At 36.8% G+C, this 27,955-nt stretch overlaps 2 protein-coding genes and 3 long non-coding RNA genes across 8 annotated transcripts in view; 2 read left to right on the top strand and 3 right to left on the bottom strand.

Annotated features, from left to right (window-relative positions):
* Positions 1 to 257: 257 nt before the first annotated feature.
* On the bottom strand, positions 258 to 12,299 carry LOC123877916. The gene is made up of 3 exons (XR_006798701.1): positions 12,289 to 12,299; positions 6,131 to 6,140; positions 258 to 339 (listed from the first exon to the last, which is right to left on the bottom strand). It is a non-coding gene; the product is annotated as an uncharacterized LOC123877916 (long non-coding RNA).
* On the top strand, positions 4,413 to 5,862 carry LOC123877903. Its single transcript, XM_045924853.1, has 3 exons — positions 4,413 to 4,863; positions 4,949 to 5,137; positions 5,489 to 5,862. The coding sequence occupies exons 1-3, from the start codon at positions 4,467 to 4,469 to the stop codon at positions 5,773 to 5,775; spliced, it is 873 nt and encodes a 290-aa protein (XP_045780809.1). The 5' UTR covers positions 4,413 to 4,466; the 3' UTR covers positions 5,776 to 5,862.
* On the top strand, positions 5,887 to 27,632 carry LOC123877917. Its single transcript, XR_006798702.1, has 4 exons — positions 5,887 to 5,899; positions 16,784 to 16,786; positions 21,824 to 22,075; positions 27,622 to 27,632. It is a non-coding gene; the product is annotated as an uncharacterized LOC123877917 (long non-coding RNA).
* LOC123877914 lies at positions 13,353 to 15,647 on the bottom strand. Its single transcript, XR_006798699.1, has 2 exons — positions 13,815 to 15,647; positions 13,353 to 13,619 (listed from the first exon to the last, which is right to left on the bottom strand). It is a non-coding gene; the product is annotated as an uncharacterized LOC123877914 (long non-coding RNA).
* LOC123877884 (equilibrative nucleoside transporter 1) overlaps positions 16,425 to 27,955 on the bottom strand; it is a 42,136-nt gene continuing 30,605 nt past the window's right edge. For all 4 annotated transcript variants that reach the window (XM_045924828.1, XM_045924827.1, XM_045924830.1 and 1 more), the window contains 7 exons: positions 24,868 to 25,108; positions 24,326 to 24,471; positions 22,632 to 22,864; positions 21,429 to 21,627; positions 20,138 to 20,253; positions 18,929 to 19,131; positions 16,425 to 17,837 (listed from right to left, as the gene is read on the bottom strand). In XM_045924828.1, coding sequence (XP_045780784.1) covers positions 17,702 to 17,837; positions 18,929 to 19,131; positions 20,138 to 20,253; positions 21,429 to 21,627; positions 22,632 to 22,864; positions 24,326 to 24,471; positions 24,868 to 25,108 — 1,274 coding nt within the window. In that variant the 3' untranslated portion in view covers positions 16,425 to 17,701. The remainder of the gene's footprint in view (positions 17,838 to 18,928; positions 19,132 to 20,137; positions 20,254 to 21,428; positions 21,628 to 22,631; positions 22,865 to 24,325; positions 24,472 to 24,867; positions 25,109 to 27,955) is intronic.

Below are 27,955 nucleotides of genomic sequence, written 5' to 3' on the forward strand. Positions count from 1 at the left end.
TTCTCTCGTCTGGCTTTACAAAGATTAGCCAATGTCAAGTTAGTAGTTATTTGTAACAAGTTAGTTAAACTATACAAGTATGGACCCCGTCTGTGCCGGCGCTCGCCGACATACGCACGGCACCCCCTTAGAGCGCTTTCCAGTCAGTTTTAACAAAAAAAAAACACTCCAAAAAGGCAGAGCACGGCAGCCAGCTAACACCAACACAGACGAAGTCCCAAAAGTACGGTTCACCTTTAAAAAAAGTACCTACGAAAATCGTACATTTGACATGCCATTTGACACATAAAGTCAAAATGGCGCGTAAGAACTCATTTTTTACGCATTGTACACATCTTGCTTCGCACTGCAGATAAGGTGCTTGACTATATTATAGGTTGTACTTATAAGGCATTAACTACTTAAAATTTCAACTAATACTAGCAAAAACTGCACGTTTGTGGTATTTGCCAGGGGTAAAAGTAAAAGTAAAATATTCTTTATTGTACACCAACAAGACAGTAATATATAAATAACATTATAGATAATAATAATCTCTTTAATAATAATATCTCTTTTCCACTGTATTAACTGTAGTTTACTGTGTTTTGCCCATGATAAAAACTGAAGATTTCATTTCAAGGGCAAATAGATTTTATGGGATATGCCGGCCAACTTGACCCATCATTCTTTCCCACAATAGATCATAAAGTCAACCGTTAACAGCCTACATCCAACGTCTAAACAATCATATTAACGACCTTTAATATAATAATCGCGGCATACCAACAAGGGTCTCATTGTCATTCCGACTGAACGCTAGGATCCGTCGCGTAGCTTCCTACCCTGATGACCTACTGCGCTACGACGACGCATTAGCACGGATTGACATCGATATAGGTACACCGATAAGGAATGTAGAAAAGTTCCAAATTAGAGCCTCGATAGCTCAACGGTTGAGGAGCGGACTGAATTCCGAAAGGTCGGCGGTTCAAACCCCACCCAAGCACAAGCTTTACGCTTAATTGGAGGGGAAAGGGGAGTATTAGTCATGATTAGCATGGCTAACACCGCACTACATCGCACCGCACCGTAACGCACCACATCGTATCACACCGCACCGCATCGTATTGCACCGCATCGCATCGCACCATACCACATCGCATTGCACCGCACCGTATCGCATCGCATCGCATCGCACCGCATCGCATCGCATCGCACCGCATCGCATCGCATCGCACTATACCGCATCGCACCGCATAGCACTGCATCGCATTGCATCGCATCGTACCGCACTGCATCGCACCGCACTGCATCGCATTGCATCGCATCGCAGTGCATCACACCGCATTGCACCGCACCGCAACGCACCGCATAGCAAAGGTTAACAGTCAGTTATTGCGACGCGTTAAATTAACCAAATCTAAATCTAAATAGTAGTAGTAGTAAATTCTTGATTCCTGTCCAATTCCCCGATGGTGATAACCACGACCAATCTGAAACAAAAAGAATTTGGCTAAAGCACGTGGACGAGCTGTTGTTGACACTGATGACATAAAAGCTACCTTGTTTTTGAATTAAAATCAAATAAAAACGCAGTAAAGAGGTTAGGCCGTCCACATAAATATCACAGCACGAAAGCATGTCTAATAAACGCCTATTTTGCCGCCAAAACGGAAGTGAAACAGTAATTTCACAATCCGGACATGGCGGCTAATGCAAATGGCAGCGCGTGGTGCGAATGCAAAATGGCGAACAACCCTTATTGCATAATGAGGATTGGGTAAACGCTTTAACAAGTGCACGCGAGCTTTTTGCTAAGCGAAGTACGAACAAGTTTCACTTTCCTAGAAATATGCTTGATAATACTTAGACCGAACCAGCGCAGCCAAGGTTCTTGAACTTTGCCAGGAATATCTCTCACACCGAGGCTATCGCGGATATGTTTGTTATAGATTCTGTCCAGACCAGTAACGTTACACATCCATCTAAGGACGTAAGCCAAGCATTTTCATTTCGTTTTTAGGGTTCCGTACCTCAAAAGGAAAAACGGAACCCTTATAGGATCAATCTGTTGTCTGTCTGTCTGTCCTTCCGTCCGTCATGTCTATCAAGAAAACCTATAGGGTACTTTCCGTTGACCTAGAATCATGAAAGGCAGGTAGGTAGGTCTTACAGCCAGGTAAAGGAATAAATCCGAAAACCGTGAATTCGTTGTAGCATCATTATAAAAAATTAAAATGCGTTTATGTTTTCAACGGGTCGTGTGATGCTCTTGAATAATGTATAAGAATTAAAACTTCACCAAATCTTTTGAAACTAATTTACTACTTAGTACTTAACTTACTACTGCAAACCAAGAAAGTCCAATCTTCGGATTCTGCTACTGACTGCTGCCCAAGGCGTTCCTATAATAATATGTGCCGGAAGCATGCCGAAAGTGTAAAAAATGGACGTCCGTTATGCTAAGTATTCACATAATATTTAAATAACAAAAACTTTTGCATATATAATTCAACTTAGTATTGGCGTCACTCAGAAAAGCAGGTATTATTTAATTATTTTTATGGAATTATTGGAATGTCCTCTCATTTACCAACACAAAAAAACACAAGTTTAATGTGTAAGGTTATCCGAGAGTTTTAATCTAAACAAACTAATGCCAAAATAAATAATTTAATTAGAGCGTGATTGCTATCACAACATCTAATTATTCAGTTCACAATCCAAATACCGAAAATATGCGATATCGCTCCGAATCTCAGAAGGAGACTGAACTAAAACCTTCGAAACACCCGTATTTATGCAAGTTCAATCTTGTCGGCCTCCTAGTAACAGATTGTATGACATCGAATGAGCGAAATATCGATTTTATCAAACTACCTGCATTAGATAAATTAATAATTTTATATTATTTTTGACAACTCAAATCAATTTTTAAAAATAACCTTACAGTTCGGCCGTCCTGAATTTAACACGTCCTCGTGTTTCTAATTAATCATGTCATGTCAGTCGCGGGCTTCCTTGCCCTAAGTCAAATCCAAATCATGGGCTACCCTGCCCTCCGTCAAATCATTAAAACCTACCCTTGAACTGCCGAACTCTCAGTTTTAATATCAAATCAACAGTAAATCCAAACGACTAACTTCTCATTCGATGTATACGAAATCTGAACCACTTATTGCAAATTACTTTCCACTTCACAAAAGACTAAATTCTTTAAAAAAAACTTAATATTTTAATCCCCAAATTACCAAAACCACCGAACTCATTAAAAAAATTTATCAAATGTGGGTTGGTTCGAAAAAGATACCAAAGCGAAATTAAGACAACGTGAGACACGTCCCGCTTCTGAATTATTGGCGTCACTCAGAAAAGCAGGTATTATTTAATTATTTTTATGGAATTATTGGAATGTCCTCTCATTTACCAACACAAAAAAACACAAGTTTAATGTGTAAGGTTATCCGAGAGTTTTAATCTAAACAAACTAATGCCAAAATAAATAATTTAATTAGAGCGTGATTGCTATCACAACATCTAATTATTCAGTTCACAATCCAAATACCGAAAATATGCGATATCGCTCCGAATCTCAGAAGGAGACTGAACTAAAACCTTCGAAACACCCGTATTTATGCAAGTTCAATCTTGTCGGCCTCCTAGTAACAGATTGTATGACATCGAATGAGCGAAATATCGATTTTATCAAACTACCTGCATTAGATAAATTAATAATTTTATATTATTTTTGACAACTCAAATCAATTTTTAAAAATAACCTTACAGTTGGTATGTTTTTAATTTCAGACACCATCGACACATAAAATTACCTTATATCGTAACTGTAGCATCAAGAACTACGTAATTCGGAAATAACGTGTTATATAAAAGCGCTGACTTGAATTCAAATGGCCAAAATGTTTTATTTTTATCATGAGAAGAGTTAAAAATGTGATTGATTGGTATGTAGGGGCGGGCGGTGAGAGCTGCGGCCTAGTGCATAACAATGCCTTGATTTATTGACTAACAATGTTATGTGACTTCACACCCTAGCTATGTGATCGCAATCAGGAGAATCCTTTTTGGAAAAGCTTTAAAAATAATCACCGATTAAATTTTTTCTCATGGCGTTTTAATTTGAGATACTTTCAGGAACATCACGTGTGAATTCTATATTTTGGGCAAATTTTCAAGCTTTTTAAAAGGCTAAGTGCTTTGATCTAGTCCAAGAAATACAAATATGATATTATCAATAAATCTATAGTCACTCTCACCATCGGGACTTTCTTAAATGAAATTAAATACTTCGCCAAGTATGAAAGCAATTCGTATGCTGTAAACGCGCGCGCGCCGCGTGCCTAGCCGCCCAAAGGATCACATATAAAAACCAAGCCCATTGAAAAATTAAATCATTGTTGTGCCATTAATCGGCCGGGCCGTACGTTTAATTAATCAAAACTAATGACAAAGTGAAAATCGGGAAAATGAAGTGTTTTTGCCTCCTCCTGGCTTCAGCGGCCCTGGTGCACGGTTACGCAATCAAGGACAATGAAATCGAAACATCCCGTTTGCGCACAAGTGATGATCTCCTGAACAGTGTTATCAGTGATTGTTTTGAAACGGAATCCCCTATGTCATGTCTCAAAGTGAAAGTCCTGTCGTTCTTGGACACGAAACTTGGTGTATCATCGGAGTCTGCGAGGGCTTTGGATGAGAAGAATATCGACAAAGTGATCTTCGACCGCGTCGGAAGGATTTTGAACCAGAATGAGTTCAGGTTCCAACTGCCTGAGTTCATTTTCCAGAGCGCTGAGGTTTCTTACCGCGCTGACAGAGGATTCGACGTGGATTTCCCTGAAACCGATGCTGAAAATGGCGAAGGTAAAAACTCAGCCAAACATATCCCCAACATTAGTCATTACCTACTGAATCTGACAGATATTTAGATGGAAAATCTCTTTTTCAGCTCGTGGCATCCTCAAGAAGAAGCTCTTGCTGCCAGTTCTTCTCCTTCTCAAGTTGAAGATGAAGGCGCTGATGCCGATCCTTGTAGCCATCATCGGCATCAAAGCTGTCAAGGCTCTAATTCTGAGCAAACTGGCCATTACTCTTGTCGTAGGATTCCTTGTGTACAATCTGATCATGAAGAAAGGAGGTAAGGTTAAAATTAGGTCAAAGAAAACTAAACAAAACATATAAAACCTTTTTAAAATCACTGCTTTACACGATAACTCAAAATGTATCTAAATTTTAACAATAAACAGAATTAAATAAATTTCAAACTGCTATAAAATGGGAAATAGAAGAAATAAAAAAATACTTTGCTATGGAATGCACTAAATTGGTCCTACTCTTAAGTTCTCACCGAACTAACGAATTGGTTTTTTTCTAACATTACAAAAGGTAATTGTAAAGCCATCAAAGTCCCAATAAATCGTAACAAAAATGCTACTCAGACTATATTGATCTTGGATAAAATAATTAATAGTTTAATTCCACCTTTCAGCCATGCCAATGATGATGGCCCCGACAGAGCCGCCTGCAGCCCAGTACGGACCCCCGGCCAATCAATACGGACCTCCATCAACCCCTGCCTCAGCGCCTCAAGATTCCTACAACCCACAATGGGAGCCCGCCGGCTCAGGACCCTACGCAAGAGTCTGGGACCCCTCCCAACTTGCATATAGCTCATACTACCCTGGTGATTCCAGTGCGTCATCATCATCCCATCAATCACCAAGCTACTCAAGCGTCGCCTCAATCTCATCATCTTCATCTGCCTCATCACCCTGAACACTACCTCATAATTTCATCACTGTAAATATGTTACGCCCTCGAACGAAACGGATAGAGTATAGATAGTTATTTATTGACGTTATTTATTACTTTATTTATTACAAACACAAATAAATAGACTGTGGTTTTACAAATTTATTTATTAGCTTGGCATTTAGCACCCTTGATTGCTAAATTAGCAAATCGTAAGTATACCAATCCGCATTTGGCCAGCCTGGTACTAAGTATTTCCAACCCCTTCTAATTCTGAAAGGCCGAGCCGAGAGCCGAATCGCCGAGTTTCTTGCTAGTTCTTCTCGGTAGGAACGGCATTCCGAACCAGTGGTAAATTATTTTGACGATTCAAAAGCACTTGTAAAAGTCTACTTGAATAAAAATCTATTCTATTCTAGAGGAAACCCGCGCTCAGTAGTGACTTATTTAGAGGTAAAGGATGTCCCAATATCGGTCTATATTATGCAAATGAGCAGTAGAAACGACAATGTTTTCTCCCGAATAGGGCAATTTGGTCCTTTGGGTGAGGGCACCCAAATAGGCACCGAAGTGACGGGAAGTGAAATCGGTATATGAATGGCAAGCGTACCTATTAGTAATGCATATTTCGTACATTTTCTGTTATCCCGAATTTCCATCAGCTATGTACCAAACACCAATAGGTCAACGACCTCTATCTATTCTACGTATAAAATGTGTCATCCCGAAGAAAATTTTTTGCGGACTGCAACTCGTTCAAATTGCTTACTTCTTCAGCTCAGCCCCTAAGATTTGTATAATAAGTAGAACACGATTTTCGTTTGAACAGTATACCTACAGGTAGACATGGCAATTGGTGTGGGCCACCCCGCACAGCACCCGCGCTTACCCGTTACGGGATAGCGCGTGCGGGTGTGCGGGGTCTCTCCCCGCCTCCTACCCAGATTGCCATGTCAACCTGTCGCATACTATACTTATCTAATATACACTAATTTATGCTGACGTATGCTAGCCCGCTACGCCGCGGCCGCGTTGTAGCGCGCTGAAGAAAACCTGTAGAAGGACCGCTGCGGTGATGATGAACGATATACATATTTAGATTTTTTAATGGATTTTCTAGCTACGTATCTGATTCCTATATTTTTTATGCAAGTAAAATACCTACTCATAGATTAAAACATTTGCAATTGAAGTGCGTAATTTTACTCGTATTGGATTGGGGAGAAAGATGGGAAGATTTGGTTTTTGGGAAAATTAAATAAAACAAATGCCTCTCCATAGTTAAGTATTTGTATTTTATTAATTTTTCAGTAAGTCTATGAACCAGTAGAACCGCGAAATATTATTATTATATTTTATTAATCGTGTCAAAAACTTTTACATTGTGGAAAAGTGGAAAAATATTACAAATTGGATGTAAATTATGTACGGATTACTATTATTGTCACAACGTTTCTTTTCTACACAATCCCAATGTCTCATAAGTGCATTGTAAAGTCGATAGACTTATATTTTGTATTATGGCTTACACGGGTGCGAAATTCCGACCGGAACTTTCGCAATCCTGATGATATAATACCTATCGGGCATTCAAGCTAAATTGTAAAGTCCTGGACACACATATCGCGTGACGTCAACGCGTCCAACGTACCTTCTAGAAGTTTTAATATAAGGGACTGTATGAAGGCGTTCACTGTAACCGTATGTTGGAGTAGAGTTGCTGGATCCATGTTGGCGCAAGTGTGGGGAATCTATGTAACCCCCCGTCTACACACTGCCCGTGTGGCATGGGAAGGAGCAAGGAACGGAGGCAGAGACGTAGTGTGGCCGCGTTACTCGCATGCTCCTCGTTCATGCGTATTGTAAGAATGCAATAGCGCGCACGCTACCACAGTTTCGACGTCCATCGCGCTGCAAAAGCAAGCGACCTAGTGCGGCGGTGTCGCGATTAATTGCGCGAATAGAGCAGTGTGTGGACGCACAGTAAGGTTAACGACGACGATGAAGACGTTTAAACTAATGACCGAGCAGAAAACACGCTTCTGCTATCGCGAACTGCTGTGTAACCATTCTTCATACAGTTCCCTATTATTTTCTTATCGTACAAGTAAAGGCGCGTCCTCAAACTTCAGTGTAACATCCTGGGTCCTGCCATGCAGTTTTTCAGTAGGAATTTCGTACCTGGGCAAAAGACGCCTAGAAGACTTTTAATTATATTAAAACAGAACACTAAGTACATATTTAGTCCCTATTTAACTCATAAAACTTATACAAAATCCAGTAAAAGAACTTAGTAAACTAATTTTAAGCTACGTACACGCTAAAGCGAAGGTACATTAAAATGATCGACTTAAATCATTTTTAACCAAATGTTTTTTGTAATAATGTTATGGCAGGTACACACACATAAATAATTTTAGTATACATTTCAATACATATTATATCTTCAGCTAGAGACAAATCTGCTATAATTTATATAATACATCGAAATGTTAGGTAAGTGTCGCATACAATATGCGCGCACAAAACGTCGAGATTTAAGGCGCGTTTTTCCGCTCACGGAATTGCGATAGATCTGTCCCTAGCCTTATTCGGTTATGTACTTAGACTTTTCATCATTGAAATTGCTGTAAAATGACAAAAACTTGAACGGATTCTTCGTAGCTAAATATGTCGGAAAGTATAATGTGTTGCACAGTTTACAATAATAATTAATACTAAGTATAACTAGGTATATTTTTTGCGCCTAATTCAAACGTACCTAGTACAGATAGAATGTGAGATGAGTGTCATCTTGAGGAATCCGCTAGTACTGTGATAGGTATAGTAAACGCAAAGCAAGTAGTGCCCTTCAGAAAAGATGGCAAATCCAACTTTAGAAAGAGATAACGGTTTTGTAGAGCGTTGTCTCTGTCGTTGAGGACTACAAAACGTCACACAGGTATTCGTGACAGAGACAACGCTCTGAAGCCGAAATCTCTTTCTAAACGATGTGTCTTTCCTGCCGGGTACTTTAGCCCAATCTGAACACGAGTCGTATGACCACAGAATACTTAGGTAATCCATATCCATACTTCCATACTAATATTATAAATGCGAAAGTGTGTCTGTCTGTTTGTCTGTCTGCTAGCTTTTCACAGCCCAACAGTTTAACCGATTTTGTTGAGGTATCGAGTTAGCTTACATCCCGGGTAAATTCTGCTTAGCTCATATTATTGTGTACAATCAGAATATACATAGATGCAGTGCCTAAGTACAGTCAAAGAGATTAAATTATAAATACATAGTTCAAAATCTTTGGGTACAAAAGGTACAATTATTATAATGCTCTAGGTATACAGGTACGCACTTACCTTCTAATAATCTAAAGGTTCATAAATAATAATTACCTGTTCAGGCAATATTTTGTACTCGAAGGTGTGAATTATGGATTAGGGAATGTTTTAACTGAATGCAAAACGCTTATCAATCTACCTTTTTCAAAACCACAATCTTATTTTGTGAGGATACGAAGAGGAGTTTAAAAACCGAGCCGCAGGCGAGGCGAGTTCATGGTATTTTATATCTACGTGTATAATAAATAATAAAAGTATAATCTGAATGACTGACCTGATTTATAATAAATTCAAACTCAAAACATATTTTATTCAAAATGGTTACCAACTACCATTACCCCTTTTTGGTTATCAATTGTGGAATATGTACCTAAGTAGGTAATGACAAATAATGTTTGGTGATAATTACGTAAACTTAAAACTAAAGTTACGAGGGTTCCAAACGCGCCCTAGTCCGAGAAAAAGCTCACAACAAATATCTTACTTAAATTAGCCTGTCTAGAGACTTGCGGTTTTGCCGGTAAGTTTGTTCTATAACATAAACCCCACTAAGAAAAGATTTTCAGAAATTTCACTCGATTAACGGTCAAAATTAATTCTCAATCGATCTTTAACTTGTCGATAAGTTACTTAGCAACGCTGTTATTTGTCAAAAAGCCTTTTGACGAAACTTATCGACAGATTACAGATAGATTGATTATTAATTTCGGCCGTAATCAGTTACAGGTAAGGTTTTAAGCGTTTTCCATTCAAATAGATAGATAAAAGGCTTCAAGGGGTGTGGTATCTACAGTGGGAAGGTAAAGGTTAAAGCTATTACTTCACAGCCTTCGACTCTACGAGGAGTGCATAGTATAATTCAGTGGCATTTTAGCATATTAAGTATAATACATAAATATTGACCTAATATAGAGAAATATTAGGGCAAGCCTGCACGGTGAAAATAGTTCAAGCAATGTAATTAATATCGCTGAAATCGAACAAGTAGTTTCGAGAGAGAAGAGACAAATAAACATCCATACTAATATTATAAACTAGATAATGCCCGCAGCTTCGCCCGCGTGGATTGGTCAGATCCTCTGCAGCATCAGGATTGAGGAGTTGGAATCCAATTTTTTAGGAACAATGTCGCAAAGCTCCCTTAACAATTAAAAAAAATTACGCCAATCGGTTCAGAAAGCTCGGAGATATCAGTGTACATAGGTAGAAAAACCCAACTCCATTTTTCAAAGTCGGTTAGAATGTAGCCTATGTTACTCTTTGGTTAATCCTCTACTTGTCCGTGAAAGTCCCGTCAAAATAGGTTTAGCCATTCCGAAGATTAGCCCGTTCAAACAGACACGACACTTCAATTTTATTTATTAGTAAGTATATAGATGCGAAAGTTTGTCTGTCTGTCTGCAAGCTTTTCACGGCTCAACAGTTTAACCGATTTTGATGGATACAGAGTTTCCTTAGACCCCGGGGAAGGACATAGGCTATCCGTTTAACCAATTTGTATGAACTTTGACACGGAAGTTGACATAGGCAACTTTTTATCCCGGAAAAGCAGAGTTCCCACGGAATTTTAAAAACCTCAATTTATCAAATTCAAATTCAAAATATTTTTATTCAATTAGACTTGTACAAGTTCTTTTGAATCGTCAAAAGCATCTACCACTGATTCGGAATGCCTTTCCTACCGGGAAGAACCAGCAATAAACTCGGCGGTTGCTCTTTTCAAAGATTTGATATACAATATCATGCCATGTATAAAAACAATTGAAGTCCCGCGCATTGCTGGAGCGAATTGCAGGTGAAATCCACTATATTTACAATCTATACTAATAAATAAAATTGAAGTGTCTGTCTGTAATTTCGAAATAACTACCTCATATTAAGCTCATATGGTTATTTGAACGATACCAACACTGAATAACACGTTTTTAAAATTTTTGTCTGTCTGTCTGTTTGAAAAGGCTAATCTCCGGAACGGCTGAACCGATTTTGACGGGATTTTCACAGACAAGTTGAGTATTGACCAGGGCGTAAAATAGGCTACTTTTTTAACCGACTTTCAAAAAGGGAGTTGTGTTTTTCTACCTATGTACACCGAAATCTCCGAGATTTCTGAACCGATTTGCGTAATTTTTTTTTAATCGATAGAGAAACTTTGCGACATTGTTTCATAAAAAATTTGGAGTCCAACTCCTCAATCCTGATGCTGCAGGGGATCTGACCAATCCACGCGGGCGAAGCTGCGGGCATCAGCTAGTATTATAATAAGTAATACCAAGTTTCCATATTCGGTTTGTAAAGGAAAACTAAAATATTTCGCAGTGCAGGCTTGCCCTTAATAAAAATTAAAATAAAGCTTTATACAGATTACAACAAGCACAGAGCTTACATACCCTACCTTATAACTTATTATAGAACCAATTTATTAACAGCAGATTGGAATCGAAATTTATTTTACTAGTAAATAGGTCCTTGGTTAGTTGAAAAAGTTGTTACGAGTTAAGGCGTATTATATTTTACGTTTTATAATATACGTATTAGGTAATATTTATTTTAATATACAAATGGCAATATAAAATCTTAATCATTATCAGCAATATTTCTCCATTTTGGAACTCACAACTTACATTGTAGACTGTAACTTATATGTATTGTGGTCGTGTCTAGGAATCTATTCTAATATTATAAAGAGGAAACCTTTGTATTTTTGTATGTTTGTATTGAATAGGCTCAAAAACTACTGGACCGATTTCAAAATTTCTTTTACCACTACTTAGAGGGATTCTTCCGAATCCGTATAGGCTATATTTTATCCCGGAAAATAGATAGGATTTTTCGTGGTAGTGTCCACCCGTGCGAAGCCGGGGCGGGTCGCTAGTTAATAATATTCTACTAGGGCCTATTGCATGAAGAAAACTCAGGTTTATGTGAACCCACCGCTGACTGAGACGGCGCGTGGGGTAGGATGCTGTTTCGAATTCCTAGGTTTTTAGGGCCCCGTACCTCAGAAGGAAAAAAGGAACCGTTTCAGATCACTTTGTTGTCTGCACGTTTCTCTGTCAAGAAAAACTCAGGGTATTTCCCGTTGACCAAGAATCATGAAAGGCAGGCAGTTAGGTCTATCACAAAGGAAAAAACCGAAAACTGTGTTCACGAAAAAATTAATTTACTAAATCACATATAGATGGCGCAGTCAATCATTAACTAGCAGTGTACTACATAAAAATATTAGGAAGTTTCTATGATGGTACGGAACCCTTCCTGTGCGAGACCGACTCGTATTTGGCCGATTTTTTAACTTTTTACCGTTAACTATCACCCTACCACAATCTGCACCCTACCCCACGAATCGTCTCCGTGACATAATAAAACGTAATGCCTGTACAAATAAAATAGGTAAAAATAAAATAAAACACAAAAATAATTAAAAAAACTTTTACTATGTAATAAATAAAAAATTACAACAGCTACAGTGTTGAGGAAAACAAAAAACATTCGTGATTTGTTCACTATAATTTGGTATTAATATTTTTTAATATCAGAGATTATTATTTGGTCTCTTTATTGAACACAGTAAACAAGATAAAGTTGAAAACAAAAACCCGACTGCGATCGTCTCAATAAACGCTGAAATATAGTAAAATTGTTTTTCTGTCGCTTGGTATATTTTAATGTTGTAGTACATTTATATTTATAAACTCTTTCATTTGACACCCCACTCTATATAATAGCAAAAAAAAATTTGGAGACCCCCCACTTCTTTCATGTAACATCCGTCAATTTTTTCGTATAAAATGTAGCCTATGTCACCCGGACCTTTACGACGAATCGATTGACGTCATTCATCAAAATCGGCCCAGTAGTTTAGGCGCTAAGGTGGAATACACAGAATCTGGACACAATCATATACACATACATACATACATACATAGACTGCTAAAATCATAACCCTTCCTTTTAGCTTTGCCGCAGTCGGGTAAAAAAAATACATCTATAATGATAAAGACAAAGCGGCACAAGATTGTAAAGCGTGGAAATCTTTATACCCAACTGTGGGCATTCATCATTGATGACAACTAAATACTGATAGTAAGGAAAACCTACGGGTTTTCATTTACTCAACAATATTTTTTTTTAAGAACTTTCTTCTTTTTCATATTAAGATCGCAAAATAAAATGAGACATTGTGCGTTTCCACATTTTCTATTATTTTGAATGTATTAATAAAATAGGGATACTTAAACCAATTATAATAAAAAACCAATACTTAAAAAACTTAAAATTATTTAATTAATAGTTAGTGTTAGTGAATCAGTCTGTAAGGAAAACTAAAATCAACAGGGTTAGGGATACTTTCTGATTTTTTAGTCATAAATGATGCTTCAAATGTAAGGATTAAGGACTTGATTGAACTCAATCAAAGCTAGAGTTACATTTAACAATAATAAAAATCAGTTATTAAAAATGGCTGGGTAATTTGATTAATGTAAAGAAAAATTTCATTTTATGCAACTCACATCATTAAAATAAAAATTCCTTTTATTGTATAACTTCATTCATTTCAAACAATCGAAAATTTTACTTTTATTTTAATTTTTCTATTTACAATGTTTAACACAAGTTAATGTATTTGCATGCCAGTTTGGCGTGATACAGCTGGACCAGTATTTGTATAATTACACCTATAAGATGATCTGTATCAGCAAATAAATAAATTGAATTGAATTGAACTTCTTTTGCATTAATCACTTTGCCTAGCCATTTCGAATAATCACTTCTATCACAACATAATAAATATTTATATGATAATTAATTATAGTTTGTGACACTATCTGAAAAATAAAGATTGAAGCATCATTTAATCTATTCATTAAATTTTTAGCCACCCAATGAAGATGTCATTTTTTTACATTCTTATTAATACAACTTAAGTTACAGCCAGCTGTAGTTCTTTTTGATATAAAAAGTTATTCAATTAATTTACACCTCCTATCATTAGTTTTAATTATGAGTTATCTTAATTTTTCTCCTTTAATTTTAAGCCTTATAATTCTTACATAATAAAGCTGGGCACTCACTTTTGAGGTGTAACATGAAATGTATCTCCTGATAATAAAGATCCTGTTGTCTTGTTGCATTGACATTGCGATATGGAAGTTGAAGGATAAATTGGTACACTTTGAAATAAAAATTCAAAAATAAGCCATCTGGTCCCCTACCTTCCCAATAAAATGTCACTACAACAAGATAACAGTCTAATTATTCTTGTTACAGGTACATTACTTGCTACACCTCTAATGTTATCCAAAATTATCAGCAATCTGTCGATAACTAATTCAGCAATACTGTTATATGTCAACTGTTTTCGAAGAGTGTGTTGCCATTGATAGCATATGGAGTATGGATCAGAACAATGTTGCTTAGTTACTTATCTACAGTTTACAGATAGGTTATAATATTTTCGGTCGTACACAGCTTAGTAGTAGCACTTTGGATTAATATTTTTTACATCTAAATCTACAGGTAAGATTGGATTTTATAGAAGTTGTAAGTGACCTTAATTCGAGACGGGATTCATTACATTATAATATTATCTAATAAAGGGGACGAAGTATTTCATGCTAGACTGCGCCTGTGAGAAATGCTTGTCCAGAACACAGAGTAGCATAGATCATGCCTTATTGATTTAGAACTCCCATAAAAACCAACCTTAAAAAATGCAACCATAAAATGATAACAGAACCCAGAACTACCTTCTTTACCAATGTAGTACATACTTAATACATATTAAATTAGTAAAGGTATTCACACATTACACACTGAACACTAACTCCACTCTGACTCAACTTCCAGTAGAAACGTGAGTTTCCAACATTAAAGCATACCATTCGTACGACGCATGAGTCATGTGTAGTCCACGCGTCGTATACTTCTTTCAATTCAATATTGAAAATTGTACCATAAGGAACACAATATAAAGCTTAAATTTCCATGCTTAACTGTAACTGGAGTCAGAGTGGAGTTGGTTTGAGTCTGCAATGTGTGAAGACCTTTAATTATTTTGTTATAATTTTAACAATTTGTACTAAATACAATATAAACGTTCTTATAGCTCAAAACTTTAACAATAGATAATAATATTCATTTCCACCTTAATATAAACTCAGGTTACATCAAAATCCAACTAAGACTCAAATCCATATTCAGTATATATTTTTCATACTCTATTCCTTAAATTATTCAATCTTCATAAACACTTCTATGCAATGGGCATTTTATAATCTGTAGTATATTATAAATAATAATCATCTTTGAAACCCATGTCCCTATAATACCAAACTGGATGCAATATTGTAATAAATCTAATAATTTACACTGTCTATTGCTTTTTACTACAGTATATGTATATTATATCTCAAAAAAACCTGTAACTGCAAAAATATAACATAATACTATGTAATAATTGGACCTATTTATACAAAAAAGATCCAACTTACTAGCTAGTTTTAAACATTCAACTTAAAATTCAAACTTTAGAGTTGAATATCAAAAATTGTGTGGGTCGAATCCGTAGCGAAAATTCGTATGTCTATGGTCGAATCCTTTTTTGCGTAAATAGGTCCAATTAAAAATATCATTTTGGAAATCTGTTACTTAATTAGAACCTAAGTTTCTTATTATATTATTCTGTGTGGATTTAAACTATGGTATATATCAACATTATCAATTCCTTTAGATTTATATACTTTTATAATAAAAGAGGTTATTCTGTGGGCACAATAAGTTTATTTTTGCAGGTACAGATTTCTCGTTTACAAAAAATACCCGACTGCCTTGTCTTTGTTAATAGTAAAGTCTGTAATATGTTTTTTGCAGTCTAAGTGCACATTATCAGAAATTGTCTATCAAATTTTTCCTACAGACAATGCAAAAGTATGTCTGTCTGTCTGTTAGCTAATGCAAAAGTATGTCTGTATATCTGTCTGTCTGTTAGCTTTTCACGACCCAATTGTCTAAATGAATTTGACGTTTTGGTACAGAGGTAGCTTACACAGGATACTTTTTATCCAGGAAATAGACTAGTTCGCTTGGAATTCAGAAAAACCTAAATCCACATTGTGGGTATTTTTTCCTATATCACACTGATGCATATAATGTAACGTGTGCATGTACAGTTGCTTTCTGCATGTCTCGGCTTAAAAGACTGCTCTTATTCTTGTCCAAAATCTATTTCGGTATATTCAATACACATTCGTCCATTTTTCCATTAATAATAAATTATTAATAAGATATAAAAATTCTACTTTACCAGTACAGTAAATTATTGCAGCAATGGATGTATGTTAGTATAGTTTTGTTAATATTACTAACTTTAATAAGTCATTTGTAATGATAAAGGTTGTCACTGACTTATCAATACAATGCTTTCCTGCTTTTTTAAGCAAAATGCTACCCATTTTACAGAATGAATGCATCATATTTTTAAAACATAATTTCAGGGCCATGATTCTGTAGGTTTTTTTATATTTAAGCTTCAGTTAAAACTGTCATGGTCACATGATCACACAATCATTAAATTTTGTATAGTGATTAAAAGTCGCAACTTTAGCAAGCTGTGAAAAAAGCATTGAAAAATCATACAATTATTATCTAACAGTACTAAAAATTCGTACTTGAACAATTTAGAAAAAAAGATTAAGAAAGTCATAATATTATTTTATTTCATAAAGAATATTAGTCATTATTAAGTAAATCATGACTAATACTCCCCTTTCCCCTCCAACTAAGCATTAAGCTTGTGCTAGGAGTAGGTACGACAACCACCAACCTTTCGGATTTCAGCTTCTTTAGCCATTGAAGTATTAAATATTTTTATAATTATATAATTATGTATTTATATTATTGTGGATAATTGCAGGCAATGCTAAAAAATTCGCTTGAGCACGATAAGTCAGTGACAATTATCACATCATCAAAGTCATAAATGCATTTTAAATTCCACTCTATTGTATTGTAAACAATGACTCCTATGTACTGCTAGATAGGTCAAAACTAAAGCCTACGAGTCACTTCTGCTTTGCACATGGCCAGGCTAATACATACACAATCTCTAAACTAAAATGACATGTCTAAGGCTGAGGTCTATAGAGTGCACTTACTTTGCTCAGACTTAAGGCACTGTTAAAACGAGACAGCGTTATACAACTGGCATAAATCTGTCTCGTTCTAAGAAAATTCAAAGTGATCTTTATAGCTTTCAACCTTAATCTAGTGCCATCCTTTTCCACAGGGAGTGTTATGAAAGGGGTAGCAATATATTTAAACCCATCATTTTAGTTTGGTTCAAGAGATTGTGTGTTGAATTAGCCACATTGTCATACTAATTTCAATAGTCATACTACTTTATGTAACAGAATGACCCATCTATACAGTACATAAAGGTCATTGATTGTTCAAGGAACTTTACTTATATGTAATAATATCCAGTCAGCGTACAGTCACTAAGGCTTATACGTAAAAGGCAGTCCGACACTTGACGTCACTTCACTTTTACACTTCATTCACTTCCCAATACGCACAAGGACATCCCAGAATGTCCCAACGTAGGACACTATGCGCTACATATTGGTCCACGCGTTGAGAGACACTAGTGCGGGGCAGAACTTGGAGAAGGTGATACCCGCCACAATGCCTGTCACTAGTGTTGCGCCTCCTATCATACCCGCTGTCATCGCATTCTCTGGGGCTACGGTTCTGCAAAATAAAAAAAAATTGTTAAAAGTTATTGTTAAGACTAGCTGATGCCCGCGTGAATTTAGGTTTCTAAAAATCCAGTGGGAACTTTTGATTTCCCATGACAAAAGCAGCCTATCCGTACTAAGAGCTGGGATGCAACATGTTTCTGTACCACGTAAAAACATTTAAATGGATGATCCTAAAAAATTCCGGAAGATCACCAGGATTTAGGAAGGCAATTCCTTACAGCATTAGGGTTGAGGAGTTGAGGAGATGAGGAGTTTCTTACAGCGTTAGGGTTGAGGAGACCTCGAGGTCAAGGACAAAGTCTTTACTTGGTATAGATACCTTCAATATCAATCAATTTATAACCGACAGTTTCTAAATCCCATCAGTTTTGGTGGTCAGGTCCCCTGCAGCATCAGGATTGAAGAGTTGGAATCCAAATTTTTTATGGAACAATGTCGCAAAGTTGTCGATTTTAAAAAAAATATATGCAAATCGGTTCAAAAAATATCTCGGAGATACTGTTAAAAGGAGACAGCATTACATTGCTGGCATAAATCTGCCCCATTTTAACTGAAACTTAAGTCTGAGCAAAGTCAAAGTATGTCCTATAGATTTTAGCCTAAGTTTTCAGAGTCACAGTCAAAATAGTTTAAAACACCACTGTTATAATGACATATTGGTTATAATGAACCAAAAACCGAGACTTCCAGTTATTTGTAGCGTAAAGAGTTTAAACTGGTTTTCTTTTATTCAGCTGCAAGATTCGCCCAGTCACCGTTCACCCATATTATCAAAAGCTTTATGGTCCTTTAAACATAGTTACAAAGCATAAACAGAGGTTTGCAATTTTTTTTTTTACAAACCTGACATTGGCTAATCTATGTAAAGCCAGACGAGAAGAAAAAAAAAATTTTTTTTTCGTTTCCAATAAGTCCATCTGCGATCGGCCCTCCGGCCATAATCAGATTTGGGGAGTTGTGAGTTCGTTAGTTTAGGGGGCATTCCAATAAACGTCCACTCTTTTCGTGCTGTAAATTACGGAGCATCAACTCTCGTCCAATTCCAATATGTGTGTAATAAAATAATTAATAATCACTTACCCACTGACATACATCATGCCCAGAGAACTGCCATGGCCCGAACTCCAGCCCAGCAACACGGCCATCCCCCAATACGCCCAATCATTGTTTACCCATACTGGCAGTGTACGAGTCGTGTACATCGGTTGGTAGTTGCATAGTAAGTACAGGGGAATGAACAAGATACGGATTGTCGTGAATATGAACAACCATTTCTGAGTGGGCTGGAAACAAAAAAAAACAATGAATAAATCTTTATTATCTTAGCAGAACATTATTTACAGACTTTGGTGTGAGGCCCTGCCTCCTGATGAAGTGAAAACTGTGTTTCAGGAGGCAGTGACTTCCCATAATATAATGTACAGCACAATATAATAATATAACCACTTATAATAATTTAATTTAATTTAAAAAAGCAATACTTTAAAGAAGAACTGGTCAAGTGCGAGTTGGACTCGCACATGTAGGGTTCTGTACTATTGTACAAGAAATAACAGTTTAATTTACTTTGTCATGTAACCACAAATTCAAGACTTGTGGTATAAGATATTGCTACCTGTCAAATATCATGATTCTATTTCAATAGGAGGTAACCTATAGGCTAGGCTCCTTTTTCTCTGAAGATATGGAACCCTGAAATATCTATTCATGTAAACACCAGCTGTTGCCCGCGACTTCGTTCGTGTGAATTTAGGATTTTAAAAATCAAGCGGGAACTCTTTGATTTTCTGGGATAAAAAGGAGCCTATGTCACTCTCCATGTCTTTAATTATACCCATGCAAAAAATCACGTCGATCCATTACTCTGTTGCGACGTGATTGAAGGACAAACCAACAAACAAACAAGCCATAAACCAACAAATCAACAAACAATAAAAAAAACACGCTTTCGATTTTTAATATGGGTAGAGATGGATTAGAGCTGTAATATAATAAAGTTTTTTTTTATTTTTTTATTTATTTGGGACAATAAACAATTACATATTATATATATTAAAGCTATGACTTAAATCTATCGTTCAATATTAGTAAATATGTAATCAACTACACTATCCACAGCTTAACAATAGAACTAGGGCGATACAATGTGAATAAACTTCTTAACCTAATATTAACAAAGGACTGTACAGTAATTAAAAATATAAACAACTAATAATATTATGTGGTTTATACAAAACAAAAAAAAAAACAAAAACAAAAAGTGACAAAAGTGACAGAAGTTATACTCACAAACTGCCAAAGACTTGCAGTGATGTTGCCAATCATTGCTGTAAAGTTGAATGTTAGGAAACATGTTATCCGGACAAAGTTACTACCAAGGAAGCCTGGTGTGATTGGTTGAATATCTGAAAACAAAGGGGTTGGGGTCTTTTTTTAGTTAAAACGAGATTTTTTTGATATTTTTACATCCTATTCTTTGTCATATCTACATAATTATAAAGATACTAGAGGATGCCCGCGACTTCGTACGCGTGGATTTCGGTTTTCAAAGATCCCATGGGAACTATGTATTTGATTTTTCAGGATAAAAAGTTGCCATATCAATTGCAGGGTTACAAGCTACCTCGGTTCCAAACTACATGCAAATCGATTAAGCGGATGGGTATTTAGGAAACCAGGTGGGAACTCTTTGATTTTCCGGGATAAAAAGTAGTTTATGTCCATCCCAGGGATGTAAGCTAACTCTGTACCTTTCGTCAAAATCGGTTATACTGTTGGGCCGGGAAAAGGTAGCAGACAGACAGACAAACAGACACACTTTCGCATTTGTATGGATTTGGATATGGAATATTCAATTAGAAAGTGCAGATAAAATTGGTATTCACACTACAAGTTTTATATTTTAATTTCAAACATCTCAGCTCCATATCACACTAAAAGCACCAGTGGCCACCACAAAAAAAATGACGCCACTCATACAAAATTACCAAACCCCTTATAAAATAAGCCTTTTCAATTTTTATGGCATAAAGTTGAAATAACTTTAATGATTTCATAAATTAAAATTGAAAAGTATAAGTAATGTAAATGTAGCAGAACTTAGGTGCACACAAGTTTATGAATGAAACATGTATGTGTTTTAGTGGAGCAATAATGTACCCACTGTAGATATAGTGGTGAGCACCACATAGGCGACACCACTGCGTTGGAAAGTGGGATATTTTTTTTATCAGACACAGAATTGCCTTCATAATAATATGTAGTAGCTAGTAGAAATCCAGTGCTGGATTTATTCACTGAAATAGAAGGCTGGAATAATTTGAAATGGAATATATGACATCTGTCTTATAAATCTTGTATATTTCTTTATCCCCTTCCCTAAATGCACTGCGGGGACGGGGGGACTGCGGGGGAGTGACGAAAAACTCTAATGTTGTATGAAGGACTGACACTAAAGTTCGTATGGTGTTCATTTGTGGATCTGCGTTCTGTTGATTGCCACCAACACGGGGTTCTCGCGTAGATGTCAGAATGAAGACAGTTCTAAGAAATTAAAAACATATCTGTCTCTTTTCCTCACCTGAATGCACTGCAGGAAAGACAGCAAGAGTGACAAAGAAGACTATAAAGATGTTGTACAGCTGTATGAATGACTGCCTCACTATGAGGCCGTATGGCGTCTTCTTTTGGACAGGATCCGCATTCTGATTGGTCGCTGCTAAGGCGGGGTTCACACGTAGAGTTCGCTCTTGTAATGTTTCGTGGTAGCGGTAGAATCTCTGGAATTGGAATAAATATAGTTCAATATGTTGGTTTAACTTTTTTTTGGGTTTGAGTTCTCCCTTGCTGGTGCAGTCTAAGATGGAAGCGGGCTAAGGTACTCATTTTGTGGATTCATTGTGCATTCATGTATATCATAAAATATTATAGGATTAATGGAATTAGGAATGGCAGTTTAAATAACATATGTTTAAGGCGCCATGTCCATAGATGAGAGAACCGCAACGAGTCCGTCCTACTATCGTCGGATAATCTCTACAGTAAACGATAATTCCGGTAGCGTGTCATTGCGACTCGCAACGAAACGCCACGAGACCGCAACGGATCGCCGCGTGACGGGACGGCAACGACTCCTTCCGCCCTCAACTGTGGCGGTATCGCCACAAGACTCAATGGTATCGCCGCGAGACGCGACGATACTGTGACGTTATACCCGTCCAGTCAATCGTATCGCCGCGACAATATCGCCCCGTAGAGTTATCGCCCATAGGAGTTGTATCATATTTGGTGCCACAGCGAGACTATCGCCACGATTGTCTCGTCCATGGAGATAACGCCTAAGTGAGATCGATTAAAGTACCCGTATGAAATACATGTAGCAGTACTTAGGTGCACACAAATTTATAAATGAAACATGCGTGTGTTTTAGTAGAGCAATAATGTACCCACTGAAGATATAGTGATGAACACCATATAGGCGACACCACTGCGTTGGAAAGTGGGATATTAAATTCAGATTATGTTTAAGTAATTATTATTTTGTCATTTTATTGGTCAGGTGACGTCGTTTCAAGTTTTAAAGCGTCTCTAAAGCTGAGATCTATAGAGCACACTTTGAATTTGCTCAGATTTAAGACACTGTTAAAACGAGACAGTGTTATACCGCTGGCATAAATCTGTCTCGTTTTAAATGAACTGTAAAAATATCTTAAAGTTACACGATAAACAGAGTGTATGGGGCGCTACGAATACACCCCTCTAAGAAAAATATGATAAAACTCACGTTTAACGGCAAAGCGAAGTAGGTGTCAAAACATATGAGCAGCACAAACATTCCAGCAATGAAGTAGTATATCGCGGACGTCCTATAGCTGCTCGTGAATACGTCAGAGGCCCAGCTGATGAACACGACCAATGTGCCGCAAATGTTTGAGCCAAGCACCACCGCTCCAGTGTATTGGGGAGGTAGACGCGCGGCCAACCCGTAAACGGAGTTTTGGAAAATTGCGTTGAAACCTGTGATAAAAAGAAAAAAGAAAAGTGTAAGCATCTTTTCCTGACCGAATTTCAGCCAGCCACGACTGCCAATGTCGCTAATTTTACAGTACACAATCTTTATACTAAACTAAATTGTTAAGTCTAATGCCGAGATCTATAGTGTACTTCGACATTGCTCAGTTTTAAGTTTCAGTGAAAACGAGACAGATTTACGCCAGCGATATAACGCTGTCTCGTTTTTATAGTATCTCAAGTCTGAGCAAATTCAAAGTGCGCTCTATAGATCTAAACCTAAATCTAGTGATATCCTTTTCTACAGGTAGCATTATAGCATTATTTCATAAACAGAATTTAAAATTCGTTTCGTTTGACTCATTCGGCTCGAATAAGTGTGCGTTCACCTTTAAACCGAACTTGAGCACCTTAAACAGTGTTTACTCTGGTAGCCAAGAATCCAGGCATCTAAGAACTCTGTGCATGGAATATGGAAGTATAAAGAACTTTTCCGAAGTCATAGATCTTTACCCCGATAGGAATTTAAATAGATGCGAGCGAATAATTGTGGTTCCGCCATACTTACGGAATTTCCGATTCGTAATTATAGAGTAAATTGATTTCCGATTTCCAAACTGGCCTCAGCTTTCGCATACCGTAAATTTTTCAATCCAATTATTCATTACAAAAAAAATAATCAAATAACAGAATTGAATTCTGAGACAGGAAAAGCTTTGTTAGAGAAAAATGTAGCAAAACTTAGGTGCACACAAATTTATGAATAAAACATGCGTGTGTTTTAGTAGAGCAATTATGTACCCACTGTAGATATATAGTGGTGAACACCACATAGGTGACACCACTGCGTTGGAAAGTGGGATATGTATTTTTGTATCGATTTGATAGTTTTAACGGCTTATACGCTTGGTTTAGATAAGTGAACGATAAGTGCTTGATTGTATCAAGGACGGACCTGCGGATTGATTGGCTAACTCAGTGTTCAACACTAAATGAGAGCTACCAAGGCCATTGGGCATTAATTATTAATCCATTGAAGGTTTTCTACGAAAAATTATTTTTATATCACTCAGTGAAGCAGCAATATGTCACTCCCTGAGATTGATGCCTATTTACATTTTTTTAAATATAAATAGCGAGCAAAGGAGCAGGCGGGTCACCTGGTGTTAATTGATTACCGCCGCCCATGAACTTTTGGAGCACCAGAGGAACTGCCGATGCGTTGCCGGCCTTTCAGGAATTTGTTGGTCCGTCCCTTGAATAACCCCATGTTGTAATCTAGTGGGAACACTGCCGATGGGAGTTGATTCCACAGTTTACATGTGCGTGGAAAAAGGGAGCTTTAGGAATTATAAAATTCCATACTCATGCCGGGAATCGAATCCGTGACCTTCCACTAATAAGGAGAGGTCGTCAAAGTTCCTCTTGCTAATCCTTTCATCAGGTAATAAATAATTGTTAGCTTACCATTCAAAAAGAAGACAGATATGACGGTCAGTATAAAGAAGGCCTCCGACCACTGCGAGCTGTCCACCATGGCGAGGACCACCGTCACCACAAAGATCAGCACCTCCATGCATAGCGACCACACTATTCGCGTCGTCAGGTTACCCCTGTCAACCAGAGAAAGAGTTTTTGATATGTTACCCTATGTGAACCACAGAGAGCTTTTAATAGGTTACCTCTGTGAACCAGAGAAAGAGTTTTTAATAGATTACCCCTTTGGACCAGAAAAAGAGTTTTTGATATGTTACCTATGTGAACCAGGGAAAGAGTTTTTGACAGGTTATCCTGGGAACTGGAGAAAGACAGTTTTTGATAGGTTACTCATGTGAACCAGAGATAGAGAGTTTTTAATAGGTAACCCCTGTGAACCAGAGTGAGTTTTTGATAGGATACCCCTGTCAACCAGAGAAAGAGTTTTAATAGGTTACCCATGTGAACTAGAGAGTTTTAATAGGTTACTCCTGTGAACCAGAGAAAGAATTTTTGATTACAAATAAACTTACCCAATCTTAACAAATATGTTGATCCAACTGAACAGCAAGTTGGGCACTTGGCACGCCCATCCAACGTACGTCATAAAGTCGCCCGAGTATTGCGGGGCGTTCAGCAGCTTATACTTCACGAAGTAGTCCTTCGCCGTTATGAACATATTCCACGCGGTCAGCGTGCCTAGACCGTGCAGTAATAGAGTCAAGTAGATTAGGTTCCATTTGTCTTTGGGTGGCGCCAAGTCCATAGCTATACCTGGAATAGAAGTTACAGGTATTATAGTTTTCATTTTATCTTCAAAAAAATCGGACAGGAACGCGTCGGACTCGTACAAGAAGAATTCCGTACGATGGTACGAAATCCTTCTCGTAGGAGTGCGCGGTAATTTTGAAGTATTTATTGTTATAGCGGCAACAGAAATACACATTCTGCGACAATTTCAAGTCTCTACCTATTATGATTCACGAGGTACAGCCCGCTGACAGACAGACGGACGAACGGACGGACGGACGGACGGACGGACGGACGAACGGACGGACGGACGGACGGACGGACGGACGGACGGACGGACGGACGGACGGACGAACGGACAGACGGGCGAACGGACAGACGGACGAACGGACAGACGGACGAACGGACGGACGGATAGACAGCGGAGTCTTAGTAATAGGGCCACATTGGCAACCTTCTAGTATGGAACCATGAGAACTGTCTGCATGTTTTGTAAAACTAAAAATGAATTGAAAAGTCTACTACCGATTTACGTGTAACTAGAAAAAAAATCAAGAAGGATCTTGATTCAGTAAATATTTTGTCATTATCATCATCAACCAATCGCCGGCTCACTTCTAGGGAGGATTCTCCTCTCAGAATGAGGAGAGATATTTTTTTTAAAGAATATTACTAGGCATGTTTATCATGATGAAATCACATTAATGCACGCACACTGAAAATCTATCTCAAAACTATCTTGCCAATATTTAGCAAACCCATTTACCTTTGGAAACCATCGAATATGATTTAAAATGGAACTAGTTTGAAAGAAACTATTTGGAATAATTATATTGAAAAAAAAATATATGAAAACACGAAGACAAACCACCAGAGACTAAATTGCACAGACTACTTTTAATATGCACAAATTAATTTAAGAATTAATGGAAAATTCCATATAGGACATAGGTACATATGTAAAGCATCCACAAATCAAAAATATGTTATATTGTTTAATACTTTTCAACAATGTTGGTAATTAATGCATAATAAATTTAATTTAAGTAAAAAATTAAAGTTACTTAAAATCTGATTTATTATTATGATTATAATTTATGTAGTAGAGTTAAACAGCCTTCTTATTCTTTAAAATAAAACCGGCCAAGAGCGAGTCAGACTCACACACCGAGGGTTCCGTACTCGGGTATTTTTTCCGACATTTTGCACGATAAATCAAAAACTATTACATTAAAAATAAATAAAAATCAGTTTAAGAATGAACAAATAAAGCCCGTCATATTATGATACCCCACTTCTATTTTTTTCTGTGATGTAACCACAAATTCACTGTTTTCAGATAAGAGCTACCTTACAGACAGACAACAAAGTGATCCTATAAGGTGTCCGTTTTGCCTTTTGAGGTACAGAGCCCTAAAAATATTTTCCTGTAAAAATTACTCTATTTCGTGTTAAAAATTGAAAAATATTTGTTGTTTACGCCTAGTGACGCCATTATTCGCTTCTGTACAGCGTGACGTTAATAAATATTATGTTAAAATAAATAAAAATCTTGATTTTTTATTTATTATTCTCGTCCAAGACCCCATTGTGTTAAATTAAGTACACATGAAATTATATGTCGCAATACTTAGGTGCACACAGACTTATTGAATAAACCTGCGTGTGTTTTAGTAAAGCGTTTCTATACCCACTGTGATAATGTGCGCACAGCTTTAGAAAACTGAGACACTGCGTTGGAAAGTGGGAAGGTTACCTATATTATTTTATAATATTATAACAATCAGGTTTCAGTTTGTGTTACTTTTTTTGGCCCTAATCTCTGAAATATTAAAGATCCATATATTAAAATCAAAATAATTTGATTTTAATAGGTTTAATTAAAATAGGTTTTTTTTTATTTTTTTAGATTTGAAAGATGATATAATGGTGATAATTAGGTACGTAAACTTAAAACTAAAGCTATGAGGGCTTTAGCTCAGACTTAATTAAGATAGAGTTAAAACGAGCCGAATTTATGTGAGAGATATACATCTGTCTAACTTTAACTCCGGTTTTGTTTGTTAGTTTGTCCTTCAATCACGCCACAGCGGAGCAACGGATCGACGTGATTTTTTGCATGGCTATAGTTAAAGACCTGGAGTGACATAGGCTACTTTTAAACTCGTAAAATCAAAGAGTTCCCACAGGATTTTTAAGCGGACGAAGTCGAGGGCATCAACTAGTAATGTAATAAAAAAAACGGGTAAGTACCACAATTAATATTGAATGATGATATTGAACTATCGATATTTCGACCCAGTTGCATTAGCCCTCACGACGGGACTACAGTACTGCGGGAGATGAAGTTTTGATGAAGTCATAAGCAGAATCTTATTAATCGTTGTATATACCTATTTTTCCATCTAGAAGCTTGGAAGCTCTACGCTATATTTCATTACCTTTATTACTAGACACATCTTTACTGAAGCCCGCGTCTCTTTTACTGGCATCAGCAACAGTTTTACTAGTATAAGGCACTGCTTTACTAGAATCAGAATCATTTTTAGCGGGTTCAATCACACTGGTATCAGACACTTTTTTCGTAGGATCAGTCATATTGCATACATGGTAGCTGTATCCTGTAGTATATATTACACCAAATCCATGATGAATATCTAGGCTCAAAATACTAATTGTAGTAACTATGTACTATAGGCTGTAAAAACTTAAAAGCTCTTCGTTTAATAAAAGTGAAGGATAAATATATTTTTAAGTCACTGACAACACATCACATTTTGTTAAATAAATAGGTACACTTTTATTTAAACAATAGACCTTAAAATTACTATATTTTTGTTCTTTTATGAAAACTTTAGTTCAAAACGAAAC

The sequence above is a fragment of the Maniola jurtina genome, chromosome 24 (genome assembly GCF_905333055.1).
Source record: "Maniola jurtina chromosome 24, ilManJurt1.1, whole genome shotgun sequence".
Taxonomy (NCBI): domain Eukaryota; kingdom Metazoa; phylum Arthropoda; class Insecta; order Lepidoptera; family Nymphalidae; genus Maniola; species Maniola jurtina.

Bases quoted from the DNA above. Each gene is read 5' to 3' on its own strand.
- LOC123877903 (XM_045924853.1), top strand. From the start codon at position 4,467: ATGAAGTGTTTTTGCCTCCTCCTGGCTTCAGCGGCCCTGGTGCACGGT. The intron at 4,864-4,948 runs GTAAAAACTCAG...TCTCTTTTTCAG, and splicing joins CGATGCTGAAAATGGCGAAG to CTCGTGGCATCCTCAAGAAG. The intron at 5,138-5,488 runs GTAAGGTTAAAA...TCCACCTTTCAG, and splicing joins TCTGATCATGAAGAAAGGAG to CCATGCCAATGATGATGGCC.